The 25,847-nt window shown below is 41.6% G+C and overlaps 1 protein-coding gene and 1 long non-coding RNA gene across 12 annotated transcripts in view; one reads left to right on the top strand and one right to left on the bottom strand.

The window, feature by feature from the left end:
• Window positions 1–3,891: 3,891 nt before the first annotated feature.
• Window positions 3,892–25,847, top strand: part of LOC143260012 (uncharacterized) — a 45,816-nt gene continuing 23,860 nt past the window's right edge. For 2 of the 3 annotated variants that reach the window (XR_013034111.1, XR_013034113.1), the window contains exon 1: window positions 3,892–4,308. This is a non-coding gene — a long non-coding RNA (uncharacterized LOC143260012). The remainder of the gene's footprint in view (window positions 4,309–25,847) is intronic. The other variant, XR_013034112.1, reaches the window with a different exon arrangement.
• Window positions 7,081–25,847, bottom strand: part of TpnT (troponin T, skeletal muscle) — a 28,904-nt gene continuing 10,137 nt past the window's right edge. For 4 of the 9 annotated variants that reach the window (XM_033471853.2, XM_033471856.2, XM_033471854.2 and 1 more), the window contains 11 exons: window positions 21,808–21,825; window positions 15,377–15,407; window positions 15,103–15,207; window positions 13,862–13,958; window positions 13,751–13,787; window positions 13,576–13,678; window positions 12,769–12,987; window positions 11,836–11,928; window positions 11,677–11,757; window positions 9,388–9,466; window positions 7,081–7,776 (listed from right to left, as the gene is read on the bottom strand). In XM_033471853.2, coding sequence (XP_033327744.1) covers window positions 7,496–7,776; window positions 9,388–9,466; window positions 11,677–11,757; window positions 11,836–11,928; window positions 12,769–12,987; window positions 13,576–13,678; window positions 13,751–13,787; window positions 13,862–13,958; window positions 15,103–15,207; window positions 15,377–15,407; window positions 21,808–21,825 — 1,144 coding nt within the window. In that variant the 3' untranslated portion in view covers window positions 7,081–7,495. Of the gene's footprint in view, window positions 7,777–9,387; window positions 9,467–10,829; window positions 10,909–11,676; window positions 11,758–11,835; window positions 11,929–12,768; window positions 12,988–13,575; window positions 13,679–13,750; window positions 13,788–13,861; window positions 13,959–15,102; window positions 15,208–15,376; window positions 15,408–21,807; window positions 21,826–25,847 lie in introns of all 9 variants that reach the window. The other 5 variants (XM_033471855.2, XM_033471858.2, XM_033471861.2 and 2 more) reach the window with 2 other exon arrangements.

Below are 25,847 nucleotides of genomic sequence, written 5' to 3'. Positions count from 1 at the left end.
AGCAGAACATAATAAATCAGCGATCGGTTAAACAGAATCGGTGATTAATAATTAACAGCCCCTTCTGGTTCATAGGTTCATTAGAATCGTGGCCGACGAATCGTGTCCGAGTATTAAATCGCGCACAGGAATTTATTCATGAACGCATGCATTTGCAGTTATGTTAAATTCAGGTTAACCGTTTAGTCCTACCCCGACTCGAAAACAGTTTCGAACCTTTCGCTCCGCGCCGCGTCGTGGGGTGCTAAAAAAGGATCAGAAACGGCGCAGCTCTTGTAATAAATCAATAATCTGCGTGTAACACGGATTGTCGCCTTTAATGATTTAACGCACGTTTCAGGCGTCTACCTAATGACAATATGAAATTCTAGGAGTTCCGTGGTCTGTTGGTTTAACCTCGAACCGAGAAGTGAACGTAAGGATGGAGTCAAGGACTGTTATAATGAATCGAAGCCAACCTTTCCCCTCGATTTTAAATAACACAATGCTTTCTTTTTATCGTTTGATACGGCCGATACGATAACATCGATAAGAACGACTAAGCCAGATCTATTGTTATTAATAGGCTGCGGATGTTTATGCGATTAAAATATGTAAAATGGAAATAAATATAATAGAGATTGGCACACGCAGATATATACGCGGATAATTTCAGATCAAAACTATTTCCGCCATTAAAGGTAACACAGAATGGATAGCATTACTCAAGGTTATTTCAAGGTCGAGAAGACCTTGGTTGAAAAGAGAAAACTGTATATGTACATGGCCTTCATAGACGCAGGCCTTCAAACTATTTCAACTTTGTTTACGAGGGAAGTTCAAGTTGAAAATTATCCGCGTTACAATATATAGAAGCAATATAATATTAATAATAAATGTAAAATCACTGATGTATCGAAAATATACTGCAGTTATATGACATTTGCCATTCGGCCATCGTATAATAATAATTTGGAATACAATCAGCTAAAAGCATTTTGAATCAACGACTTTCAATCAATTAAAATTAATTTATAAACGACAGATATATCTCATTCGAACGTAAATATCAAACACAATTTATTCCCATACTACATCGACGTAACGACCACTTGAACTGCTTATATAATAATAATAGTAATGATAATAATAGTAATAATAATAATAATAATAATAATAATAATAAAACCACATTGTAATCTAAAAGAGAACTATACTAAAGAATTAATTAATAACATGCCTTAGAAGACTGTACTGAAAAACCAATTATTAACGCCTCTAACAAAGATATAATTCACATTAAAGAAACATGCATTTATATCTTGCATATGGCCTTAAAAGATCAGTGCAAAACATGTGAGATATGCAAAGTAATGCTAAATAAATTCAGCTGATACGCTCAATTACAATAAACACGCGTCATACACTGATTTATTTATACTCTCGTTTCTACTTTCCAATCGAGCTTCAAAAAACACTCGGCACTCTTATGATCGTCTGTGATGAAATAATCGTCAACGTACTCGCAAAAAAAGCGGAAATCCTGTAATCGAATCTCAAATGGTCTAGTGACTTCTAGGCCAATCTGTGCATCCGATACACTTGTCATCGAGTTCCAACAAAACCGTAGCACTCTTATTCAATAGACCATTTGAAATCCGAATACAGGATTCTCGCTTTTTGTAGGATGGCTAACGATTATTTTAGCGCAGATGTCTGTGACTGTCGTGCGTTTTTTCGAACCTCGATGCCTCATCATTAGGACTAAAAAAAAATCGTTACCACTTGGCAAATGTTCTCGTCGAACGGGTATTTTAGAAACTGAACATTATTTTTCTAGAACATTTATTAAAAAATTCCCAATAAAACAAGAACAGATATAAAAGAATTCTTAAGATTGAAATTTTTCGCTTGAATAGAATTAAAACTTTTATATAATGTTGTTACATAAATCTATAACAGTATACAATAACACAAGTAAAACTATTATTTATAATTATCGTATACTATTATAGATGTAACAACATTATATAAAAGTTTTAATTCTATTCAAGCGAAAAATTTCAATCTTAAGAATTCTATTATATCTGTTCTAATTGGAACTTATAATACGCAAGAACTCTTTTTTTAAAAAAAGTACCACACGCAGTAAGTTCATACATAACTGATAAAAAAGGTTGCGAAACTTCTTCGAACCATGTTTATAAATATCCGCGTCGAAATAATCATCGGCGATCTTACAAAAAGTGGGAATCCTGTATCCGTTTCAGCCATCCGTCGCGCCCGGCAAATGTTCCCGCCATTTCACGAGCGACCGGTAAAACCCGACCGTTTATCGCGGATCGCGAATGCGTCACGAACACGACACGAATGCGTTCGGTCGCGGCTCGACAGAAATCGTCAATTTCCGTGAAGCACAGTGGGAGGTTCGTTCGCGATCTCCGCGAAACGAATGCTCAAACATTCGTGGATCGTCGCGACAGCAAGATCGCGTGACAGCGGCGACCCGCGTCCACAATCTGTCACACGCGGCCAGATCGTTTCCGAGATCACAGAACGAAGACTCACCTCATCGATCGTTGTTGCCTGTCGTCCGGACCGTCTCGTAGTCAGCTGCTCCTCGTTCTTGCTCTGTTTCTCTCCATGTCGCAGCTATGCGTGCTCGAACGTGGCCGTTCCGAGCGGCGATCACCGCCATGACACACGGGCCCGTGTTCCCGCGGCTCGCCGCTTCGGAACGAACGTTTCAACGACGATACACTACTTTCGTCCGGGCACACATACTCGCGCGACATCCAGCGGGATCTTTTTCGACGACCGACAAAACGGCAACAGGTCTCGGACACGGTTTTCTGAACGCCTGTCTCGCGTGACACGCGACGGCCTCTGTTATTGTTTATTGTTCGCGAACGGGGCACACGCACGCACGCCGCGTCGCGTCAACTCGCCGGCTCTCTTCTCCCGTTCTCTCGCGGTCTGGCTCTATTTCGGTCCACTCTCTCAGGTAAGAGAGTAGGGACAGTCTCTGACGCTCGGACGTATGCTTGGCGACACTATTAACCGAGCTTAAGGACGACCACTGTGCCCCGAAAGAGAGCAACGGAGAGAAACGAATGGGGAAGGCGCGGGAAAGAACGAGAGAGAACGCGCGAGACTCGAGCCAACCGACTGCCCATTATAAATAGTTGCGGTCGCTCGCTAGTGATGGGAGTAACACTCTCGCGACCACCAGGTGGATGCGTGCAAGAATCGCGAGATTGTTGGCCTTCGATACGGCATAAACAATGGCGGGAGGTTCGGTTAACCCTTGAAAATCGCTTATGTGATCTTTGAAAACGTTTCAGACTCGCTGCTGAAAGCGAAGATGCAAATGTATTTCGTTGACTTTTGTTTACGTAAATTTAAGAAACATAGCCTCTTAATTGCTTTTGTACTATCAATAGACTGCGGATTTTATACGTTCGTGGCAAAGTTGCGTGGTTCCAACTTAAAACAAGGAAAAGAATAAAAGAATTTGATGATATCAGTGTATTATTTTAAATCTGTTTAAATGATTAAAGAAATGAGTAAACTTTGCTATACAGTTTCCATTTCTTGCAATTGCAGACAATATTTGTATTACATAAAAATCCGCAGTCTAATTATAAGAATCAAAATTTTTATTTGATGCCACTCTCCGTTGCAATGTGTGTCTCATTGTGTCGGCTGAGAAAAGAACATTCAATATTCATCAAAAGATCAAGTCACGATGACGTAACTTAACATTGATGCAAAATATCTTCAATAAATAAATTTCTTTCTACGTCCGCGTGATGAATGTTTTTCAACCTTCAAAGTTAACGGCAAACGTACCTACCGTGTGTCAAACCCAAGCTATTCCCACTCACACCACTTCTTAATCACGAGATTTATTCACGCAATGCGAGACAGATCCTTATTTAACAACGTGCTTGCGGATACTAAAATCATTAGATAATTTAAAAAGATGACACAGAGGGCAGCTCATCGAGTCACGTGACCGTCCCCCGATTGGTCACTTCACATTGGCGAGTTTGTTCCTGCCGTCAGGAACTCTCTTCTTGTTCGAAGAGAAACATTGTGGTGAATAAATCTGTGCGGCGAGACAACTAATATAATTTCTTGTTTCTGATTATCAAACTTGTTATCATTCGATGAAAGTATTAAAGTAGAATCATTGAGCTAAAGAATCTAAAGTTACAGAAAGAAAGTTTCACTTTTCCAGGAGACAACTTTGCCACAGACAGTCAAGTGTCGTCTGACGGTTGAACAAATGAAGCTACTGAAAATATACAAGATGCAGTATGAGATGTGAGTAAAGAATTTTGCTCACACCCATGAGATTCAAAGACCACGTTAAATTGCGAAAAGACCACGTGCATATGTTTACATACGCAGATTTATTCTTAATGTATTACACGAAGTTTACCAATGAGTAATCGTATCCTTCGATTTGTGTTCAGGCTTCTTGGAAAATGTTCAAAAATATTTGTTTTGATTTCGCGCGAAGTTCGAGGACTGCTGTAGCACAAGCGAATGCAGTTACTCGTGCCTACACAAATAAAACTGACACAAACATAGGTACTGATCTTCGTCTATTTATACAAAATTATTTACAAATTTAGAAACTAGACATACATATAACCCTGACTCCAGAGGATGGCGGCATTCAGTTTCAAAAGCAGTAAATAAAAAATCGGAAATGCGTAATATTTATTCGTCTGCATTGGATAAATAAATGTAATAATACCGGGATACTGTTAATAGATATTCGTAGGAGAACTTAGACGAAGGAATACTAAAAATCCCAATTATTCACGTACCTTTGAACGGCTGTATGCGCGCATCCGATAACCCGCGAGACGGGAACATGTGCAGGAACAATTGTTCTTGAACGTGAAGCATCGAATCGGTTCCGTCACTCGCTGCTGGGTCGGTCGGAGCGAGGCGAGTTGAAAGGGGAAAGAGAGAGACAGGTTTTGCCGACGGAAGTATGGCCGTGGGAAAGAGTGAGATAGAAACGGAAAACCGCCTAGCGTTCTCTCCATCACCATGGTTCGCGTCATTGTTCCGTCGCCGAGGCCTGCCTTGAATTTTAACGGACCGCGGTCCTAACATGTAGATTTGCATGATTTCCTTTCGACAGATGGCGTTCGCCAATTTTTCTATCCCGCGGCCGAGGGAACAATGAAACTATTCACAAACGCAAAACGTTCACACGATACTGTTAAAAAGCCGAATAACAATTATCTCGTAACATTTGCAACTCATACTTTACAGTTCACGAACCATGGAGGAAAATAGGATTACCTTAGCGACTGCTCGAAACGTTTCTTTCTCTGAATGATCATTAACCTCTCACGCTTCAACGTTTTAATCAGCATGACTAGACGGCGCGCGACTCGACAATGGACACTCTGATCAGAAACTCTGAAATATTTCTCTTGTCTACGAAATCTGCTAAGGTACTAGGCATTCCCGTGACTATCATTAAACGCCGACGCAGTATTGCTTATTTTCGAAGCGGAACATTTGCTGGCAAACACCTGAACGTCTCGCACCTTTTTGGCGCGAATCCGAGGTGTCGTTACGTTCGCTGGGTATTTGCGGAAGGTTAATAAATCGATCGATATAGCACGATTGTATCGTACTCGCGGTTACTCGGCGCCGGTGTATTCTTTTTTGAAACAACTGGAACGAAATGTTTCGGAGAAGATTAAAGGGAAACTCTCTACTGTTGTTGGATCGTTCAAGAAACGTCAACGATTCCTAAGCAGCACGTTGCACCCGTAATGGAATATCGCATCGACGAAAGGTTAAGTGGGGAACGGCAAAAATAGATCGCGTCGAGAAAAGCGTTGTACGATCATTTTTGCGGGTACACGATCGTGTTTCATGGGCAACACTTCCGACACGATACCGGCAAGGTTAAGTTCGCCGGAAGTTGTTCGACCACCCACGATCTGTAAGTTTTAAAACGAAATTCCTTTTTATTTTGTAATTATGCACCATTACGTACCTCCTTACGATCGATACTGGTCTCGGGAGGAATAAATAAAATTCTATCGAAAGATCTGAACGGAAATATTTTATCCGCGGATCTTTTGGCACCGTTATTAAAAATTTCTCGGCGAAACGAAGGCGCGATTTAGGCTTTATGTGCGCTGTAATTTGCATCGATAAGTTTGTAAAAATGAATTAAACCGTTTTAGCTGGAATTACGAAACATTTGTCAAATGCAACTCCATAAATAAAAAAGTTTCAACTGAATTTATGAAGTATTATTAAATGAAGCAAATAAAACGCGTGGATAAAATTAATATAACATGCTCTCTCTCTCTCTGTTCAATATGATTGAATTATAATCTGGAATTCAAATCACTCCTTGCAAAATAATGTATGAGGGGTGTCTCTGGTAAATGGGATCATCTTCAACAAAGTTATCCTCTTTCAAGGGGTACATACAGAGCAAATAGTTTCAAAGTCGCTTTTTAAATATGAATTCAAGGTGATCCCTCAAGATATTTTTCTTTTAACCTGTAAAAGATTTCATACTGACCTCAACTTACTCCTAAGTTTGCTAGTTACAAATAAAAAAATTACGTCTTTGATCGTTCTTGCTTAATAGCTATCTAATACTATCTTTTGTTTATAATAAATGTTGAAATAATGCTTATAAAAATCGCGTGTTCGTGGCCTTGAAATGGCACAAGTTGCCATGAATTTCTCTCATAAAATCTTAATCCTTTAAGTAACCCGCGAGATTTAAGAATCTGGACCAAAGTTGTCTATCGTCTTTCTCTATTATTAAATGGTTTGCTAAGTAACGTAATGTTTCAATTTAATGGGCACCGAAGAAATAAGTAAAATATAATTGCGTACAAAATATTTAAGAAAAGTTATTGAGCAACATGCATGACGTTATGCGAGGCTTTAATGTCGCGGACTAGTCACTTGATAGGTGAAATATGGAGAATATTCAGCTGATCCGATTCATCTGGTCCATCCGGTGCATGTCTGATCATAACGAGACACGATCCCCTGCGGCCCCCAGGAAAGATGGAACTGTGTAACGAGACGCCGTTATACGATAAACCGTTTTATTTTAATAATGTGTGTGCGTGTATTTTTGTACAATATCATAATAATAATTATAGTAGCAATAGAAGTAGTAGAATAATAGTAGTAGAAGTAGTAGTGGTAGTAGAACAGCTGGTAAGTAGTAACAGCGTGTTTCATCTCGCCGGAATCCTCGCCGTTATGGTGAGGGTCCTTCGCGGAGAAATACGGCGCGCAGACGTCCGACTTCCGGTGTCGAACTTCCACTGCCATAACGGTGAAGGGACCCATAACGATGGGATTCTGAGACAACGGCGCGCCATTGTTGCCTCTACTGCCGCCACGACTATATTCGATGGTTCGAAGGATGTTTCGAGATTGATTGATGATCGATCGATTGAATTGGTGGTTAGATGCCGATTCGTTCGAGAGGAGCTGTCTATTCTTCTTCTTCCTCCTCCTCTTCCTCCTCCTCTTCTTCCTCTTCCTCCTCTTCCTCTTCCTCTTCCTCCTCCTCTTCCTCGCCCTCGCCCTCCTTTCCTTCTCCACCCTCCTCCTCTTCCTCCTCCTCCTCCTCTTCTTCCTCTTCTTCCTCTTCGAATTGTGGCTCTTCGAGCTCCTCGTCCTCAGCCGCAGCCTTCACGTCTTCTTCGCCCTCCGGAGACTCGGGGTCTCCAGGTTTCTTGCCTGGCCTCTCTCCGAACCACTTCGGCAACTTCGCTGTTTTGCAAAACAAAGATCGTTAGGAATCGTCGAAACGCGACCATTGTCGGAGCTTCGGCGATGATAGCGAGGACTCTGATCGTTCTAGAGACAGCTAAGACTCTTCTCATTTTAAACAACTAAGACTCTTCTCGTTTTAGACAGCTAAGACTCTTCTCATTTTGTACACCTAAGATTCCCTCTTATTTTAAACACCTAAGATTCCCTCTTATTTGAAACAGCTAAGGCTCTGATCATTAAACTGCGGGTTTTTCTACAAAAAAGGAATTGCACTATAAGATGCAGGAGCTACATAGACATTAATTTCGTTTCTTAATAGTTTTACCGAGTTGAAAACGATGCAACTGTATTTTTAAATTCTTTAAATGTTTTTAATATCTTGTATTTAACTGAAACATTATTGTCATAAATGCATCGAATCCGCAGTCCGCATTCAATCTAAACAGCTAATACTCTGATCATCCTAAACAGCTAGGGTTCCCAGTAACTTAGCAAGAACTCTATAGCCTTCTAATGCAAAAATGAACTGCGAGACGCTGCCGCTCTTTCATCGCGCAGCGAATCGAAGATCAAAGCCGCCATCGCTCGTTACCAATTCCACAGAATGTTTCGCTCCTCGCTTTTTCAACGCGTTCCGCCCATGCGAAACCGACCAAGTATACCTATCTGCGACCAGGTTACACCGCGCTGACCCAGTTCACAGAGAATGCTCTCCGGCTGGTCAGGCTTCGCGAGTTGCGATCCGAGCAGACGCATACGCGGATACGTGAAATAATAAACGCTGGATACAGCGGAACGCTTTTTACGCCCGCGTATTTTACTATCTTTCAGCTGCACCGATAAAAGCGACCAGTATACCGAACCAGCCACCTCCGATCCATAAATCCTCCGTGCCGCAAGACGTTAAGATCCGACAAGGCTTTCTTCTTGCGCAATCCTCCGTCAATTATTTCTGCTCGACTTTTTCCAATTTTTACATTTCCCCGATTCTCCCGCAAATCTCCTTATCGAATTCCCTTCGATCGTATCTTTTTACATCATTCTCTTTTATACATTTCCATGCGATCCCGTCCCTTTTCCATAGCTTCATTTGTCAAACTCTTCCTAAGCTTTATCATTCGAACTTCACTTTTTTATGGCTCTGTCTCGCAAACTCCCCAAACACTGTTGGCTAAATTTTTCCTACAACGAAATTTTCTTCACATTTTCCTTTCCCGAACTTCTCCCTTAAACCGCGTTACCCGAATCTGGCTCCCTAAATTCTTCTTCCGACATTTTTCCTAGGACCCCATTTTCTCAATCTTCCCCTCAATTTTCACTTCCAAATCTTTCTACAATTTATTCCCTTGAAATTCCTTCGTAACTTTCTCCTCTAAGATCTGCCCTAAATTTTCCGTTTTCAATTTCTCTATCCACGATTCTGTTACCCAAATTTCCCCCACCATCCTTCATCCTAATTTCACCCCATATATTCTCGAAGATTATCCAATTGCCTGTACCAAAAGAGTCTCGACTCTCAAATAAGTATCTTTCTCCGGCCGTTAACTTCGTTTCCCAAGTTAGCGGAATCCTGCATAGGCGTCTGCTCGTCAACGATTCCATACGTACTCTTCTGGCGACCGAGGAATTGCTCCTTCTGCTGAGTCCATTGCTTCTCTATGATCTCCTTCTGTTGCTCGGTCAGGCCCTGGAACATCAACGGAGGAAATCGCATGCTAGGATAGATCGTCACACATGGGACACTCGTCCGGACCCTCTGCTCGGTTTTCGAGTCACTGATAACGAACTCACGAATGGGGAACACGGGGCCATCGGAACGTATTTATGGGACCGGTAATATGCGTAGACTGGAACCAGCTTCGAGATCACGGCTTTCCGGGGCACTGTATCGCTTCGACAACTGGGCTCACGGGGCGTAGAAGGGCTGCAGAAAGGGTTTGGTTGGGGTGTATCGAGCGCCAACCAGGACACCGTTAGCTAGCCCGACGATTGTTAATGACGAACTCTTGTTACATTAATCTATGTACTCTCCAGTTACGCAGACTCAACGTTAGTCACTTGACAACCGGTGTCTGTGTTGTTGCGACGAGTCTCGAGTGGTTGCGTGTGGGTGTGAGCATACTCTCTGACATCTACCGCGAGGATGCTGCTTCTTGTAGAGGCACCATGTAAAATGGATCTGTGTTGTGAACTGGAATTTGTGTAGCATCATTGAGAAGCCATTCATCGACAAACCGTAACTTATAGCCGTGAAGACTTCGGATCTCCGAGAAAATATCGTGGACGATGTAAGAAACGTTTTCTTATGTACATATTTACAATCATATATATACACATTTTATGTCAGAATATTCATGTCATATTTTATGTCCTGAAAATGGGGATTTTCGCGACGATTTGCAATCTTGTTGTCAGGCATCTTCGCCTAGCTTCATGAACACCAGAAATATTAATTGCAACGCGATGTTGACGAACGTTTCCACAAATCAACCAAAACGTGCTATTTCCAGGACAAGAAATTCTTTTTCTCACAACACAGGTTCGTACTATTAAAGATTCTTATAGTACTATCGCGAAGTTTATTTTACGAGTGCGAATCTTCGAACAGTGAAAATTGTCTGCATCGTGTGGCAAGGAATAGAATCGAAATAGTGAATTGTCACTTTCTTAAACAATGCTCATGGATTGCATAATCTTCCTACTGTTTTAAGTTTCATCAAGTTATGAGCGCGTCCAGCGCGTCTGAGAACAACATTAGAATGAAATCGATCGCGGAACCTATAGGAATCGTGGAATGCCCTATTCGTGAGCGCCTCGATAATAAATTATGATAAACATCGGGGCGAGATACGATATGCGGGTGTGTTGTACTAAATTGTTTTTCTGTGATGTAGAACCACTATCATGGTAAATGGGGGTCCAACACGAATTAAAAACACGATCGTACCGACAATCTTGGTTGGGGCTTGTTCAAAAAACGGGGGGTAGGGATGTCAATCAGCAACGCAAGCAAAACGATGGTGCACTAACAAGTGCTCGATGGGACTCACTTTTGGTGCGCTTCATGAACTGTTCTGATTTCTGTTTCCACAGTTTCTCGTTGTACTCCGCTAGAAGCGTGTCATATCCCTGCGATTCAATTCGATATTCTTCACTGATCAATCGTACTCTGTTTTCTTTTGCTACTAGTATACTAATTCGCCTAAAACGAGCTCTGTCGCTTATTCTTTGCTATTCATAACTTTTTCTCTTGGCTCCACAGTGATTTCGAATTCTGCTTTTTGGAAACATAATTTCTGAAGTCTAACAATAGCTTTTGCCATCCGCGTGACAGGGTTTCAAAATGTACGTTAAGACAAAATTCTGGAGTTGGATAGGATATCTGATGCCCCGATTTTTTAATTTGCAATACAAATATAAATAGATCAATCTAAAGTGAAGCACACGCGCGTAATTCTCTATATTTATTATACAAATCAGTAACAATTTAATCTACCACCGTAACTTAATGTCCGTTCTATCATGCCAATTCAATCTCTAAAAACATGTTCTACAAAATTCTCGTAAGCGTTAGACCTCAGACCTGTTTTTCACGAAAATTCAAACAGCTCTCCAAGAGAATACGTTGTTTCTCTTGCAACTTTCCCGCTGCGCCGACTTTAACGAACGCTTGAAGTATTCTGGCATTGCGTTATATACCTGGATGCCTCTAAATTCTTCGGTTGCAGGGAAATCTTTTTAACGAATAACGAATCGATGTCTTTCTTTCGAACCATTGATATCATTTCAGGGGTCGCCAGGGTCGCGTCAGGATTCGCGAATGGAAATCGAATTTTTGAGTCGCCCGGGCACTCGAAGAATCAGCGACTGGATCGATTGTAGGAAAGGCATACTTACACCCTCGAAGAGCTTCTTCTTGTCGTCGTAGGACCTGGTATCCACGCGGCGTTCGTATTTGGAGGCGACTTGAATCTTGGGCTGCGCCGAGAAAATAGCTTTATTGTTGCCGAGGAGGGTTTATTTCGATCTCCGGCTAGGTCTTAGGAGTCTACTTACAGGGTACTTGCCGGTGAGGGCTTCAGGGTCGAGACCTTTCTTCAAAGCCTTGTGCCTCAGTTGCTGCTTTTGACGTTCTTTTAATTCTTTAAGCTGCAATGCATCGAGAACGATTAATCGTGCCGTGAGATCTTCCGTCTCTTCACTGGAATAACGCGGGGATATTAATGATATTGCACTGCTGCCACTTTTAACTTTCTGGACTCTGAAGATCGATAATGGAAGCGGGAATACACTCTAGCTGGATTATTATCCTCTTAGTGAATTATTACCCTTGCTTCTAACGTTACGAACCGTGACGAACATTCCACAGAGTCTATTAACACCCCAACGGCGGATCACCACGACAAAAATATAACCGAGTATGTTCAGGATCATTTATAATTGTATTTATCTATCTTTGTCAACGTATCTTTCAAAGTATTTCTTCTGGACGCGTTAGTTTTCCCTTATCTTGTTTTCCATAGATGGTCTTTCCTAAATCTTGATGAAGCACGTGGAAAATCTAAATTAATTGTCAGAAACTATGCAGTCGTATAACAATATTTATGCTCTGGGTTCAAGTGAACCCGAGCCTCGCCGTTCAAGTATTAAATACGAACGTAATCAAGATAACTATCGACTCGAAATATGATTTCGAGCTTCTCCTATCAATATTTACGAATAAATAAATGATAAACTAAATAGAAATTTTCTTTGCAGAATAAAAATGATTGAAGACGAAGAAGTCATAGTCGCAATGCGAGGAATTTATCTCTGTAGTTCGAATTTAATTAAACAAATCCGATTCTCTGGGATTTTCGCAGTGTGTTCGCCTGACAGAGATATTGTGTCAATGGTACTCGAATAGGTACTAAAGAGATTAAAAAATAGTGGAAAAATGGCAACAGTTTCGAGGGGAGTTTCTCGAGTGCCGGTTTCAGCAATGCTCACGTCATAGTCCTGGCGTTTCTGTCGCTCTTCCAGATCGTATTTCTCGGTTTCCAGCTTGACTATAGTGTCCCAGAGATCGTTAGCCTTGGACCGGAGCTTCTCAATGGCCAAACCATCCATTTCCAGGGGTTTGATACGGATGCTCAGCGAGATTTTCTTCTCCTCTTCGAGCTGCTCTTTCGTCTTGTTGCGCTCCAGTTGCGCCGACGTGAGGTTGCCCTGCGCGACACCGGGAAATTAACAACATTAATTACCACTGAACAGATACACCTTCGTTGTTGTTATTTTACATTGTTGTCCTTCTGAGATTACCCGTGTAATCCTATAAAAGACAACGTCATGTAAGGGTGCAGCTAGAAGCTGGTTTTTATGTCTTCAAATCTACGAGGGGTTTCTTTAATTCCCCAAACATCAGCTGTATGTTAGAAAGCTTGAAGACTGTGTGCAAAAATGTGCTGAAGATTGCAAATTGTGAGACTAAAATGTAAAGCAAGCAATTATTATTTTCGGTATTAAGATATTATTTTCGAATTTTATAGTACGAATAAAATGGATATATTATTTATATTTCGTTGCAGTGGAGATTTTTAGAGTAGATATAGACTTGTAAGAAATACAGATTTTTTTATCCCCTTTGTAAATTATGAAAAATAAAGTAAATTTAAATAACAGGAAACAGAGGGTTGAATTTGCTGCTACCACTTTCATATTTGGAATAATTGCAAAGCTGAAAATATAGAGGTCGGGTAATTCCATTTTCTGTAATTAGTGGAGAAGAAAGACTTTGTTTCGTCGAAGGATACTCACTGCCAGATCTTTCCTAGTGATGGTGAAGTTCGGTCCCTTCTTGCTCTGGTCCTTCATCGCTTGCATCATAGCTTGGCGTTTCTTTTCCGACTCTTCGAGACGCCTGAACAGATCAACATTCAATTAACAACACTCCCGAAAGAACTCATCGAATCACAAAAAGAACGAAACATACTTTCTCTTTTCCTCTATGTCGCGTTGTTTCTTCTCCTCTGTAAGATACCAAGGGAAAACGTAAAAATGTCAATGCATTGTCTCCGAAACAGAATAAAGTATCGAACGTTACCGATTTCACGTTGGCGACGCTCTTCCTCCTCTTTCTTTTTCTGGGCCAATCTCTTCTCCTCGTCCGCGCGAGTGATCTTGCGTTTCGCTTGCTTCTCCTGAAGAACAAAGGATAAAGTGACGAATAAAGCCACGTAATATAGTATAATTGTATAAAATTTTATTTTCGATAAACGAGATCATGTATTAAATTATTTTTATATGAAATTATATAGAAATTTAATTTACTTGAAATTATTATTATATTGAAATTATATTGAAATTATATTATATAATAATATTATATTTTAGTTGAGTTAATTTTATAATTTATGTTACAAATTTACGTAGAAATCTAATTTTTCTGTAAATTTACACATGAATCCTCATATCTTTAATTAAAAATGGAAATATAAACAATATAAAATTTTATTTTAATAAAATTATATATCGATCGTTTCTATAAAAAATTTATATATGAATTTAATTTCCTTATAAGCATTTTAGACCGGAAAAGAGTAGAGCATCTAGTTCCGAACAATTCCATAGAAACTCCCAGAATAATTTCCATTAGGATTTTATGCTTTCGTTATGATTGTGCTGGATATAAAATAAGCTCGGTAATTTTTTGTTTAAATAAGAATTTAAAGAGAAGTTGTCGCGTAATATCAATCCAAATAATTTGTCCAAATATAAATGAAATTTTTATCGTTTCTGAGACACTTTTTAAAACGTGATTTATTTAAAAAAACCGCCGGTAGATAAAGTGTTAGAGAATCTAACAATTCGTTGTTTTTTTCGTGGCTTTATTTCTCGCGTATTTTTACGTAATTGTAGAACGAGAGAAAAAAGACAATAGTTCCGACTCTAAAAATAAATGAGCCAAAACAGATGTGATTTGCAGTTAACACGTTCCGTGCCGAGCTTTTTTTACTCGAATCTTCACACTTTGATATTTTACTAAAACTTGATGTATTACGTGCAATTATTAATTCTCGTACACATAACAACGTAACAAAAACTTATCAACGCCCATTCTTGTGATGGAAATTGATTCTTCGGTTCTAAATTTCTTGTAAACAATTTGTTCAGTTCACTAAGTAAACATGCAAGCGTGTACCATCGATGGTACACGTGGCACGGAACGTGTTAAAGGAAGCTCTCGGCACTCCGGTGTTTTGCACAAGAAGTGCCGGATCGTTTCAAGTATAACAATTGTTGTTCTCGACGCGGATCTCTATTATCAGTTGAAGAAATACGAACCTTCAATCTCTTCAGCTCCTCCTCCTCCTTGGCCCTCTGCTTCCGCCATTCTGCAATGTATTCCTTGAGCTGTTCGTCTAGGTCGCTTCTCTTCTGTTCCTGCCTCTGCTCGCGCCCGGAAAAATAGACGTGAACGAACGTGAATGCCCCGTTGTTCGAGCGAGAATCTCGGATGGTATCCGCGCGCATACGTGCATACGCGTAAACATATCCGTCCATAATATATACATGCATATGCATCGTATGCGCGAGATCACCGGGGATCCCTCCTCACCTTCATAAACTCGGGATTCTCCCCAGAGTCCCTGATGTAGGCCGGAGCGAAAACAAAAGTAACTCTCTTTAGTTCCTGCCGCCTCGTCCTCTGAGAGATCTCGCAAGATCTTCCAGAACCAGAACGCCGTACGCCACTCTCACGTTCCACTTTCCATTATTTATTACACTCCATCCATTCTCTCTCTTCACTCGATGGCGAATTACTCTTTTCTTTCTTTTTTTTTTATCCTTTTGTAAGCCCTCGTTTTGTTACGTCTTTTGTCAGGTTTTTGTTTCGTACACATATTTATAATATTGCGTTTCGTCGCACACGCACACCAACGACACGTAAACAGCCAGACAAACAGACAGACAGACAGACAGACACGCAAACGGACGGACGTACGGACAGACAGAGAATATCAGTGTACAAAGCGCACGGAGAGAAGAAGATTAGGCGCGGCAAAAGTGTGTGAGAGATAGAGAAGTGAAAACAGAGAGACAAAGATAGATAGACACGGTATAATTCAGGAAGTAATAGGAACGCCAGCTGGAGACGTTAATGAGTTTAAAGGGGGGGTGGGGGCGAGGCAGGGGACAGGGGAGGACCGGCGAGTTTTTGCGGGCCCCGGAGGAATTTATTAGACCACCTCGGGGTCGGGATATTGGAAAATTGATGAGGGGTTTTATCCATGAATTACGCGGTCACTCGATTCGAAATTTTGTTTCGAGAACGGCGAACCTCCCGATCGGATCCGGGAGCCGATAACTTCGTCGCGGACGATCTGCAGCGTTTTTCAGGAGACTGGATTAACACGATTACTGTCCACTTTTCCCCATTCCAAATTACTGCGGTCTTCGATTAATACTTCAATGTTCGTCGGCTTCTTCTGAGATTTGTTTACGTTCCTACAGCATCGTGCTGATCGCGAATAATTATAAGCGCGTTCGTTTGATCAGCGTATGTGCACATCGATGCGTCGTGCAGATAATACTGCAACGCGAAAGAAAAATTGAGAGGGTTTATTCCTTTGCTTTTTAGAAACGAACTTTTTGAATATCTCGATGTAATACCTACACAGCGGATTTTATGGTAAATTGAAATTAAATTCAAATTGAAAACAATGAAAATATCAAAATTTCCAACTCGTTTAAATGATTAAAGAAAGAAAGAAATTTCTATCCGACTCCTTTCTGTTGCAGCTGTCGACGGCACAGTTTCTATTTTGCATAAAGATCTAATTATAACAAATTGATCTTGCGTGCGTTTTAAATAAACGTTATTCAACGATGCGTGGGACAGTGAACGTGTTAACACATTGGCCGCCTCTTTGGTAACAGTTTCGCTATTATTAGAGTTCAGAGATTTTGTGCGTTTATGAGTTGGCGAAAATGGCTTATTAAAGAATGGAATTCTTCGCTTCGCACAAGAATCCTCGGTCTAATAATTGCTGCGCCACGAGTACTCCGCGTGCATTATCATTGTCGCGCCCAGACAATCGCTACCACAGCTTTCTGACGGCTGCCAATGCGTTGAAAAAGAATGATCCATTTGTCTCGCGAGTTTGGAAACGCGTCAAAAATCCGAGATATTCGCGAACCGGTTCAAACGACGGTGGATCGAATCCAGGATCGACGAAACGAGGGTAGAGGATCTCTAATTTTAAAGATGACGTCGCGGGCGGGCCAGCCGCTCGATCTTCGAGGGTCTGATGTGACTCGGGATCAATGATTTCTGGGGTTTCGTTTAGTGCTTAGCTTGAGAAGAGACAAATATTAAAACGGTCAAAATGGTAAATACGAAGCCGCTCGAGAAACAAGCGATTAAGCGTGTTTTTACAGAAGCGATATTTCAGCGGGTTTCCGAAGAGTATGAGATCAACACGTTGGACAAAACGGAACAGCAATGAGAACAAGAGTGATCGTCGTCCCGAAAGAAATACTCTGACGTGCTGTTACGTGGAACATGTAGATACATCCACGTTGATATGTCTCGACGGTGGACAAAGCTGACTGTTCAAATTTGTGCGTCGAGAATCTCCTCTCGGACAGAGACAACGATCAAGGGTGAACAACGAGGAGACACTATCTTCTTCTCGTCAGACATTTCCCTCTTCATTTTTCCCAATATAGTGATCGTCGGTCGCGTTTGTCAATGATTGTCGAAAGAACAAGCCACAGTCGAAAATGAAGAATATGGCTAGTTTACAGTGTTGACAGAAGTTGTTCTGGGGACCACTGAATTAGACACATTGTCTTTCCCCTAGACAGTCGACGAATCGAGTCGGAAATAACTTTCAATCGCTTTTCGTGATGTTCCTTCAAATTTTAAGACACCTTACAGTCGAAGAGCCTTCGCCAAAGGGAGACCAAATTTACAAAATGTAGCTCTTCTGTCGAAAAGATCGGTGCGACAGTCTATGTGCCAATAGCGCGACGTGCAATTTAATTGACAGTTCTGTTTGTAACTAGTTATCAATAGCAGTTATCAAAAGATGACCTGAAACGTCGTCTGTGCGCGGACGCTGCAAGTGCCAATTCCGATCAATTGTTTCAACGGAATGCAAATGCAAATTCCGCTGTCTGGTAACAACCATAGACACATTGTCGTTCTTTCAACAGTCAACTCGATCTGGACTGCCATCGTACAAGTCTTTCCGATCGAACGACAATTAAATTACGTATTAACCCGTTGCACTCGAAGAATTTTCTGAAATTGCCTTCGGCCAACTGTAATGTATTTATTTCTGATGCAGTAAGTAACGCTTCAAATAGAATATAAAATGGTACAGCGTTGGGAACAATTGCTGTACTCAAATAGAATCTGGCATGAGGCTGTGTCGATACAGATTCTGTGAAACAGAACCAGTCAGACGTGAAAGTGTGTGCCATGAGAAAAGATATTCGAGTGCAAAGAATTAAATTAGCGTCCGAGGGCTACCGAATTACTGTCCGAAGAGAAACATTCCGGTCAGAGCCATCAAATATGCTATCGAAAGATGTCTTAATCGATCATCGCAATGCCCTATTCATGTCTCGCGATATGTTCAACGATTATTACTCGCGACTCGATCCGATGCGACTCGTACAACAGAGCCGAGGCACAATTTCACGAATCATTGAACACCGAGGCGATCGAGTTCAATGACAAAAGCCGGGAGAAAATGCCGAGGTGCGCGCGGGACCTCGTCCAAAATTTGTCCTCGGTCAGTTTATTCTCTGATTCTCGCTCACGGCGAAATCATAAACAACGTTCAACACCGTTGGCAGCGTAGCCAGCTGTTATGCAACGGCGTTACGAAACGAACACGGCCGAGACGATGAGTATTCGGCCAGGTCTCCGCGCCGAGTTTCGCGGATTTTCGGCGAATTCAGTGGCCCCCTCCGTTTCGGTTTTTCTTGCGAACATAAAGATCGAGAACAAGGGAGACAGGGCGTTTACGTGTACACTGGTCGACAAAATTAGTGATTTCGATTGTCCCTTGTGTTTGCATGTTCAGAGAATCTCAGCAAACACAATTTGCAAAAGTTAGACAAGCGTCCCTTACGGGAAATGATTAATATTAGACTCTCCTAAACGCAACGGTATATTTTTGAATTATCTTGTAAAACTGTTGCACAGATTTGAATAATTTTCGAAGTCAACCCTTTTCACCCACAATCGAAGCGAGGATGATTGTGTTTCAGTTTGTGATTTTAGGAACCTTTTGCTGCCGGAATTGCAAAAGTTACGCACAAGAGATTTACGTAGAACGATTCTATAGAGTCTTCTGACTACAACGATATATTTTTATGTAACGTTATAAACATTTAAACGTTCGTACAGCTCTCACAGTTAAATCAGAACAAATCCTAGAAAAATTGAAGCGCCCTCGCAACAAGACTCGCTTCGAGATTCGTATAAACTTGTGAGAATGCTTATGAATTCATTAAAAAATATACCGTTACATCCGGAAGAGGCGATAGAATCTTTCCATGCAAGAGTGATTTCAATATCTTTCACAATTAGAGCAGAAAAAATGCTCGAAGTTGATTGAATGCTTCAAAATGAAATCTCTCCAAAATCGAGAGCGACGACGGCGAACGATTTCTGAGTCCGTATTGGAAAAATGAGGGAATTCCTGTAGACCAGTGTCACAGCTGAGGGTCGACAGATAATGGCGCGATTTCACAGAGACGGCGACGGAGATTGGGCATTTTGGCGGGCGGCGGAGGGTCGGGAGACACGAGTATTTGCGGAAACAATAAAAAACAAAAGTACAACATCCAACAACAACACGAGCCCTGGACACGAGCAGGACACAGAACAACAAATAAAAAAGGAAACGAAACACGACACCAAGTGGTTGACTCGAGCGAGATCAACGAGACAATCGCCGATGTTTGTTCGTGTGTCTGTTGTGTGTGCACGCGTGTCTGCGTACACCCGACGAACACGTAGTAATTATATGTACAGAGAGAAAGAGAGGAGCCGTTAATTCGTGATTAATCATGGGCGGGGGGCACAGAGAGACAAATAAAAGAAAAACACCGGCAGTTCAGGGGGAGGGGGCGGAGCGAGAAGAGACAGAGAAAAGAGAGAAAACATGAGTGCTTTAGGGCGGTGGTGGTTTCCTGGGGTTGGGGGGTCAGCTGTTTGTTTCGAGCACTGAGTCACGGTTTGATTAGAGTCCTTTTTTGGCAGGATCGAGACTTTGGGCATTAAACATTCACGGAATAGATCGACAATTTTTACCGCTTAACAACGGTTCGTGCGTGGTACCACGAGGAACAATTTGGAGATAAACGTGCAACGATTATGTGAATGTTGTATAAGGGGCTGGTGGACACTTAAGATTCACCTGTAATCGCGTATGCGACGCTTTCAATGTAGTTGGAGAAACATTTTGGAAAAATATGTGTGCGGTTCTGTACGGAGATGTTGCTATTCTTTGAATGTAGGTGACTGGCGGACGCTAAAGGAACACCCTCTGGTGACAAAGATATATGGAGACGGTCACGGACAAAGATGTTCGAATTTTTCGAACACGGATGACTCTGGAGACATGCGTACGCGGATAGAATTATAAATCTTTGAATATAAGTGATTTTTGTACGCGAAAGCTACGCTTTGGTTTCAGACATAACGTAAATAACTGTTCTACACTGAAGGGACACTTTGGTGACAGAGATATGTGGAAACAATTTTGCACAAAGATCAATTCTTCGAACATGAATAAGTGCGGAAACGTGAATACACAGAGAAAATTATAATTCGTTGAACACCTTGGGAAGATTATCGGTAACAAAAATGTGTGCAAACAGTTCTGAGAAAAGATATTATAATTCTTTGAATATTAGAGAATGATCGTTTAACATTAAAGGAATACGTTTATGACAGAACCGATTATATTTTTAACGTAAGTGGCCAATGAGCACTACTATAGAAAGAGATTGGTAACAAAGATTTGAACATTGGAGAATGACTGTAAGACACACTATAGGAATAAATTGTTAACAAAAATCTGTGGAAACGGTTCCGTACAAAGATGTATAAATTAAACATGAACGTGGAAACATGTATAGATAGACAAATTGTGAAGATGATCCTGCAAAGACAAAAATGGTTCATATGTAAAAAAGAGAAACGCTATCTCGATCTGAACATTCCTAAAGTTCCAGCTTGTCGTTCACCTAGAAACAAAGAATGATTTTCCGTCGACCTCCTACGAACGAGAAAGAGCACGAGTCTACGAATAGCCAAACGCAGAGTTTTTTTAACGGTGCGATATCACGGCGCTGCGGATCGGCTCGGCCGTAAACACACGGCCGTGCACTTTCCGCCGAACCGTTAGTCCGCTAATTAGATTGCATCAGTTCGGAACGTGGCGCGTTCCTCGCGAGCGAACACCTCGGAGCTTCAAGTATAAGAATAAACCGTATTACGTTATCGTACACATATTTATGAAACGTTTGGCAATCGTCCAGCCGACGCGAGTTATATTAGTTGCATACACCCCTTATGCAACGGCCGCCGTATAACACGGTCAAAAGCCTGAAAAGTTTTTCGGCTGAGCAACAACCTTGCGACGCCGTTAAATATTCTCTGGTCGCGTCGCGACGCGTCGACGATCAAAGATCCGCACGGTCAAGAACCTCGGGGCCGAGCGCAGCTAAAATGCGTCAGCCTGAACCGAAACCGCTGGGAACGTGGTCGAGAAACGGTCGAAAGCATCACGAACGACGAACACACACGTATCGAGGACGGAGAATCTCCATCGAAACGGTGGATCGATCGGAGAGATCTCTGAGAATCGAAACAGAGATACCGGGAGTCTCGTTCCCGCCAAAAGTTCGAACAAAAGCGCGGACTTTGAGAGGGTTGTTGGGGGGCGTGTGAGAGCGGCCGAAGAACAAAGAAAAAGGTATTATTGACGAGTATATAGAAACCAGCTCGAGATGTCAACTTACTTTTGGGACGCCCTACCCCTACAAAAAAAGAAAGGAAAGGCAGATTAATAACAGTCGATACATCGTTCCTCGTTTGCTTGTTTGTTTTTGCTTAAGTTTGTTCTTTTTTTCTTTTTCTTTTTTTTTTTCTTTTGATATTTGTTTGGTGTTGGGACTGCACAAAGCCGCGGCATAGTACGTTCGTTCGCCTTTCTTTCGCTTTCGTTCGTTCGGTCGGTTTTTGAGTCCTGCCTCGATCGGACGAAAAGAAAAAAAGAATATTGAAAGTGGTATATAAAGCATCGTCAGCAAGTCGACGGACAGCCTGCCGCGTTCCATCCGCTTTTATCCGCTTCCGTTACTCCCCCGCTTTGCAGACGAGAGTCGGCGCGGAATCTCGCTCGGTTTCATTATCTTTCTTTCGTTTCGAATTTTTCTTTTTGGTGCTTTTATTTTCTATTCTTTTATCGTTCCGATGACGGATTCGCAAGAGCGAGATGAGGAGAACCGGCAGCCCACCGTCTTTGTCTTTCGAGTTGAGGACCTCGTCGCACCTGGCTGCCTATGGTACAGATCCTCGCAGCAAACCGTTCTCCCTGTCGGGCGGTTCCCAGGTGCGAGAAAATTGAACGATCGTCATGCGACAGATGCAGTTTGCGTAACAGAGACAGAGAGAGAGAGAGAGAGAGAGATAGTTAGGTGTGTGGAGCGAATTGTGTGCTATGTAGGATCCTAGGCGACGCTCCGATGAAATGCGAAACTGACGTTGTCGATTGGACTGATCGATTAATCTGTATCTCGACGGTCCCCGAAGGGAGCGTTCGCTTTCCCACGTTCAGGAAATTAGCAAACATGTGGTGATACGCTCAGCACGTACTCGCACGTTATACGCAATCCTTTTGTTTCAAATTGTACGAATCGGACTCGGTGTAGTTGTTCCTCAATTTTATTTTGTTACTTGCAAATTGAAGAAACGAAACGAAAGTTTCAAGATGATCGATCTGATAGATCGAGCTCGTGTTGAACACTGTCCGAGTCGTTTTAAGACGACACATCGATCGATTTTGTCGATTTTGATGGGTCTAACTTTAGTACACAAAAAATCATTACAGATTTTTACTTCGAAATTGTTTTACACTCGAGACTTAGAAGTATCACTTGGAAGTATAAATAATGCCTAACGTCGTGCGAGTATCGACACAAGGATTAATTAATACTTTCATTCCAGTTCGTACAGTTTTAGATGTAATGTTTCTTTTCCTAATGGATTTGTGCAGCAGGAAAATTGTGTAAAATATTCTCGTACGTGCTTTACAAGTTACCAAAGTTTCATAACTTCTGAACATGGTGAGAAGACTATCGAATCGTATCTTCTATCCCCGACGGAGAAATTTATTGATTCAATTTCTGCAAATATTCGTAAACACAGCCCCGGAAGCTTCGAAAAAACAGTAAAATGGCATCTAAACTGAAGAGAAGAAACTATTGACTCATACTACTTGGAATGATTAACTATCATTGCAAAGAATGCTGTACAAAAGAATGATTGAAGAATGATCATGTTTGAGACAATGAATGGAAACGCGAAACTATAGATCACAATCTGTAGAAAAAGGCCATTATTCTCAAAGGAAATGTACGATTTCCTATATATCAAAGAGCGTAATTTAGCCGTGTTCACGACTGGCACTTCAAAGATCGCTATCTTTCAAATGGTATTGCACGCGTCATCGCTATATTTCACTAGACAGAAGTCCGAAGCTGTCTTCCATAGCGTTCACGGTAAGGACATTACGCTCGTCTGCGTATAAATAATCGCGACTCCCGAGAATTGACCAAGAATATTACGATGGTTCTGGTTTCTGAAATTAACCCGCTACAGTATAAAGTCGAATCGTACTCGCGACGAATGTTAGGAACGTTAAAAATGATACCGTTCTCTTCGGACGAAATAAAGGTATGAATCCAGCGATGTATAACAATAGACACGAATTTTCTTTTTCTTCTACGAACTAATTGGAGGCGAGAAACGTTCGAACCAGTCGCACGAACTCGGTCGTTTCGCTTTTCGATCGGCGCACGTGCGTACACCCGCAATTTTCATGTCCATTCGAAAGGATTCGTGTGCGTATGTCGGATTTCATGTTTGCGGAGGGACAAAGAGGGCTGTACGGGTTGGGGGTGGCAGCGATAGAGACAAACTCGTTTGACCATCGACAACAACAACATCGACACAGCACCCAAAAAATGGGACGAACCAGTAGCGACAAAACGGGAACAAAAAAACGAGACAGAAACTGAACAATGAAAATCGGCAAAAAGACGCCAAGAAAATCGACACGCAGAGAAACGTGTGTGTGTATGTACATATATGTATGTATATATATATATATGAATGTATGTACGTATGTATGTGTTCGCGTAAAACACATAGAGCCTCGCTGCACTTCACGTGCGCGCCGATAAAATCTCTTCTCCGACGACGACGACAACGACGACGATAATAATAAAACCAACGTCAGCAGAAAAAACATATGGAGGACAAAAATGAGTTATCGGTGGCGAAGAGACTAGATCAAGAACAAAAAATGACAGAGAAAGAAACAGAAAGAGAGAGAGAGAGTGAGAGTGAGAGAGAAACAGAAACTAACACGAGCGAGAAAAGAATTGGAGAAACAAGAGAGACAAAAATCGACTTCCTCTCGCTCGGTGATAATAATAAAAAAAAAAGAGAAAAAAATAAGAAATCCGAGAAAAGTATGAGAGAAAATAGAATCTGAAGGGAAAAATTGTCTCGGAGGCAAAGTACGGCGAGGAGAGACAGCATAAAGTACAGGCTAACAACTCGGTAGTGTGGCACGTGTACAGGCTACTGGCGATCTACGGACAATAATTTTAAGTGCGGCTCAAAAGGAACACGAGACAGAAACAGAGTAGAAAAAAGAACAAAACTGCGAGGAAGAAAGAGAGAAAAGTGAGGGACGACACCAGCACGGCACGATATTCGCTTTTCCAACGCCAGAGTGGAAGAGGTGATTTTTCATCGTCAACGACGGAGACGAGCGAGCGTCGGATCGCGCGGAGCATTTAACTCGAAAATTCCATTTGCAACGGGAACAATCCCGTTTCGGAAAATTCCACCTAAGGATCCCGTGGGACTGCGGCAGTGGCGGCGGCGGCGGCGGGTAACGATGTTGGAGAACAACGGCCAAAGAAGCTTTTAAAGCGGCCGCCGCGCGTGTTAATAAATAACGTTAGTGGCCGTTAAAAACGGAGCACGCTGGGAACGTCACCGTCGCGAAAAATCACCCTCTCCGCACCAATTACCAGGAATTAGTCGCGTCTATGTACAACGTTTACTGCTTGCGTGGCGGAAAAATGGCACAGAACTATCCGGCCCCGATCTGGAGCCTGTGTACAATGGCGGCTGTTATGGCCATGATCTGGTTGAACGCTTGATCCGAAAAATATGGACCCGCGGATATTTTGTCAGACGATCATTGCGTTAGACGTTCGTTGCGAGTGATCAAGATCCTGATCGACAGCTCTTTCCGAATTCCGTGATTACGATTTTGTATGGCGAAAGGTTCCTTCGAGTCTCGGCGACCATTTTGTATGAGCCCAATTTTTAACGTTTTCGAATGTGAAAGGAGTAAGTGACATTTTAAAAAAATATGAAAATTAAAAGTGCATTAAAAGTACAGTTTTCCTCGCTTGCAATAAATGCAATTAATTTTTAGTTTGCATAAAGATCCGCAGACTTGAGATTCAATATATATAATGATCTTGGGGGGGGGGGGCACTTAAGAACCATCGAAAATACAAAAATCAATGTAAGTATCCAGATCTTTAATGTACTGTATTAAAGTTCATTATCGAGAACTTTTGAGTCTGAAAATATATTCCACGATTTAAATATTGAAATTATTCAAAGTCGAACATGTAGAGAATTCTAAAACGGACTAAAACGTCTACGCTTAAAATTAATTAGAATTGAATTGAGTTTTAAATACATATTCTGACATTTGCAGAATAAAATGACCGAAAGTTCCACGTAAGAG

The sequence above is a fragment of the Megalopta genalis genome, chromosome 9 (genome assembly GCF_051020955.1).
Source record: "Megalopta genalis isolate 19385.01 chromosome 9, iyMegGena1_principal, whole genome shotgun sequence".
Lineage (NCBI taxonomy): Eukaryota > Metazoa > Arthropoda > Insecta > Hymenoptera > Halictidae > Megalopta > Megalopta genalis.
This window is presented reverse-complemented; position numbering and strand designations above follow the sequence as displayed.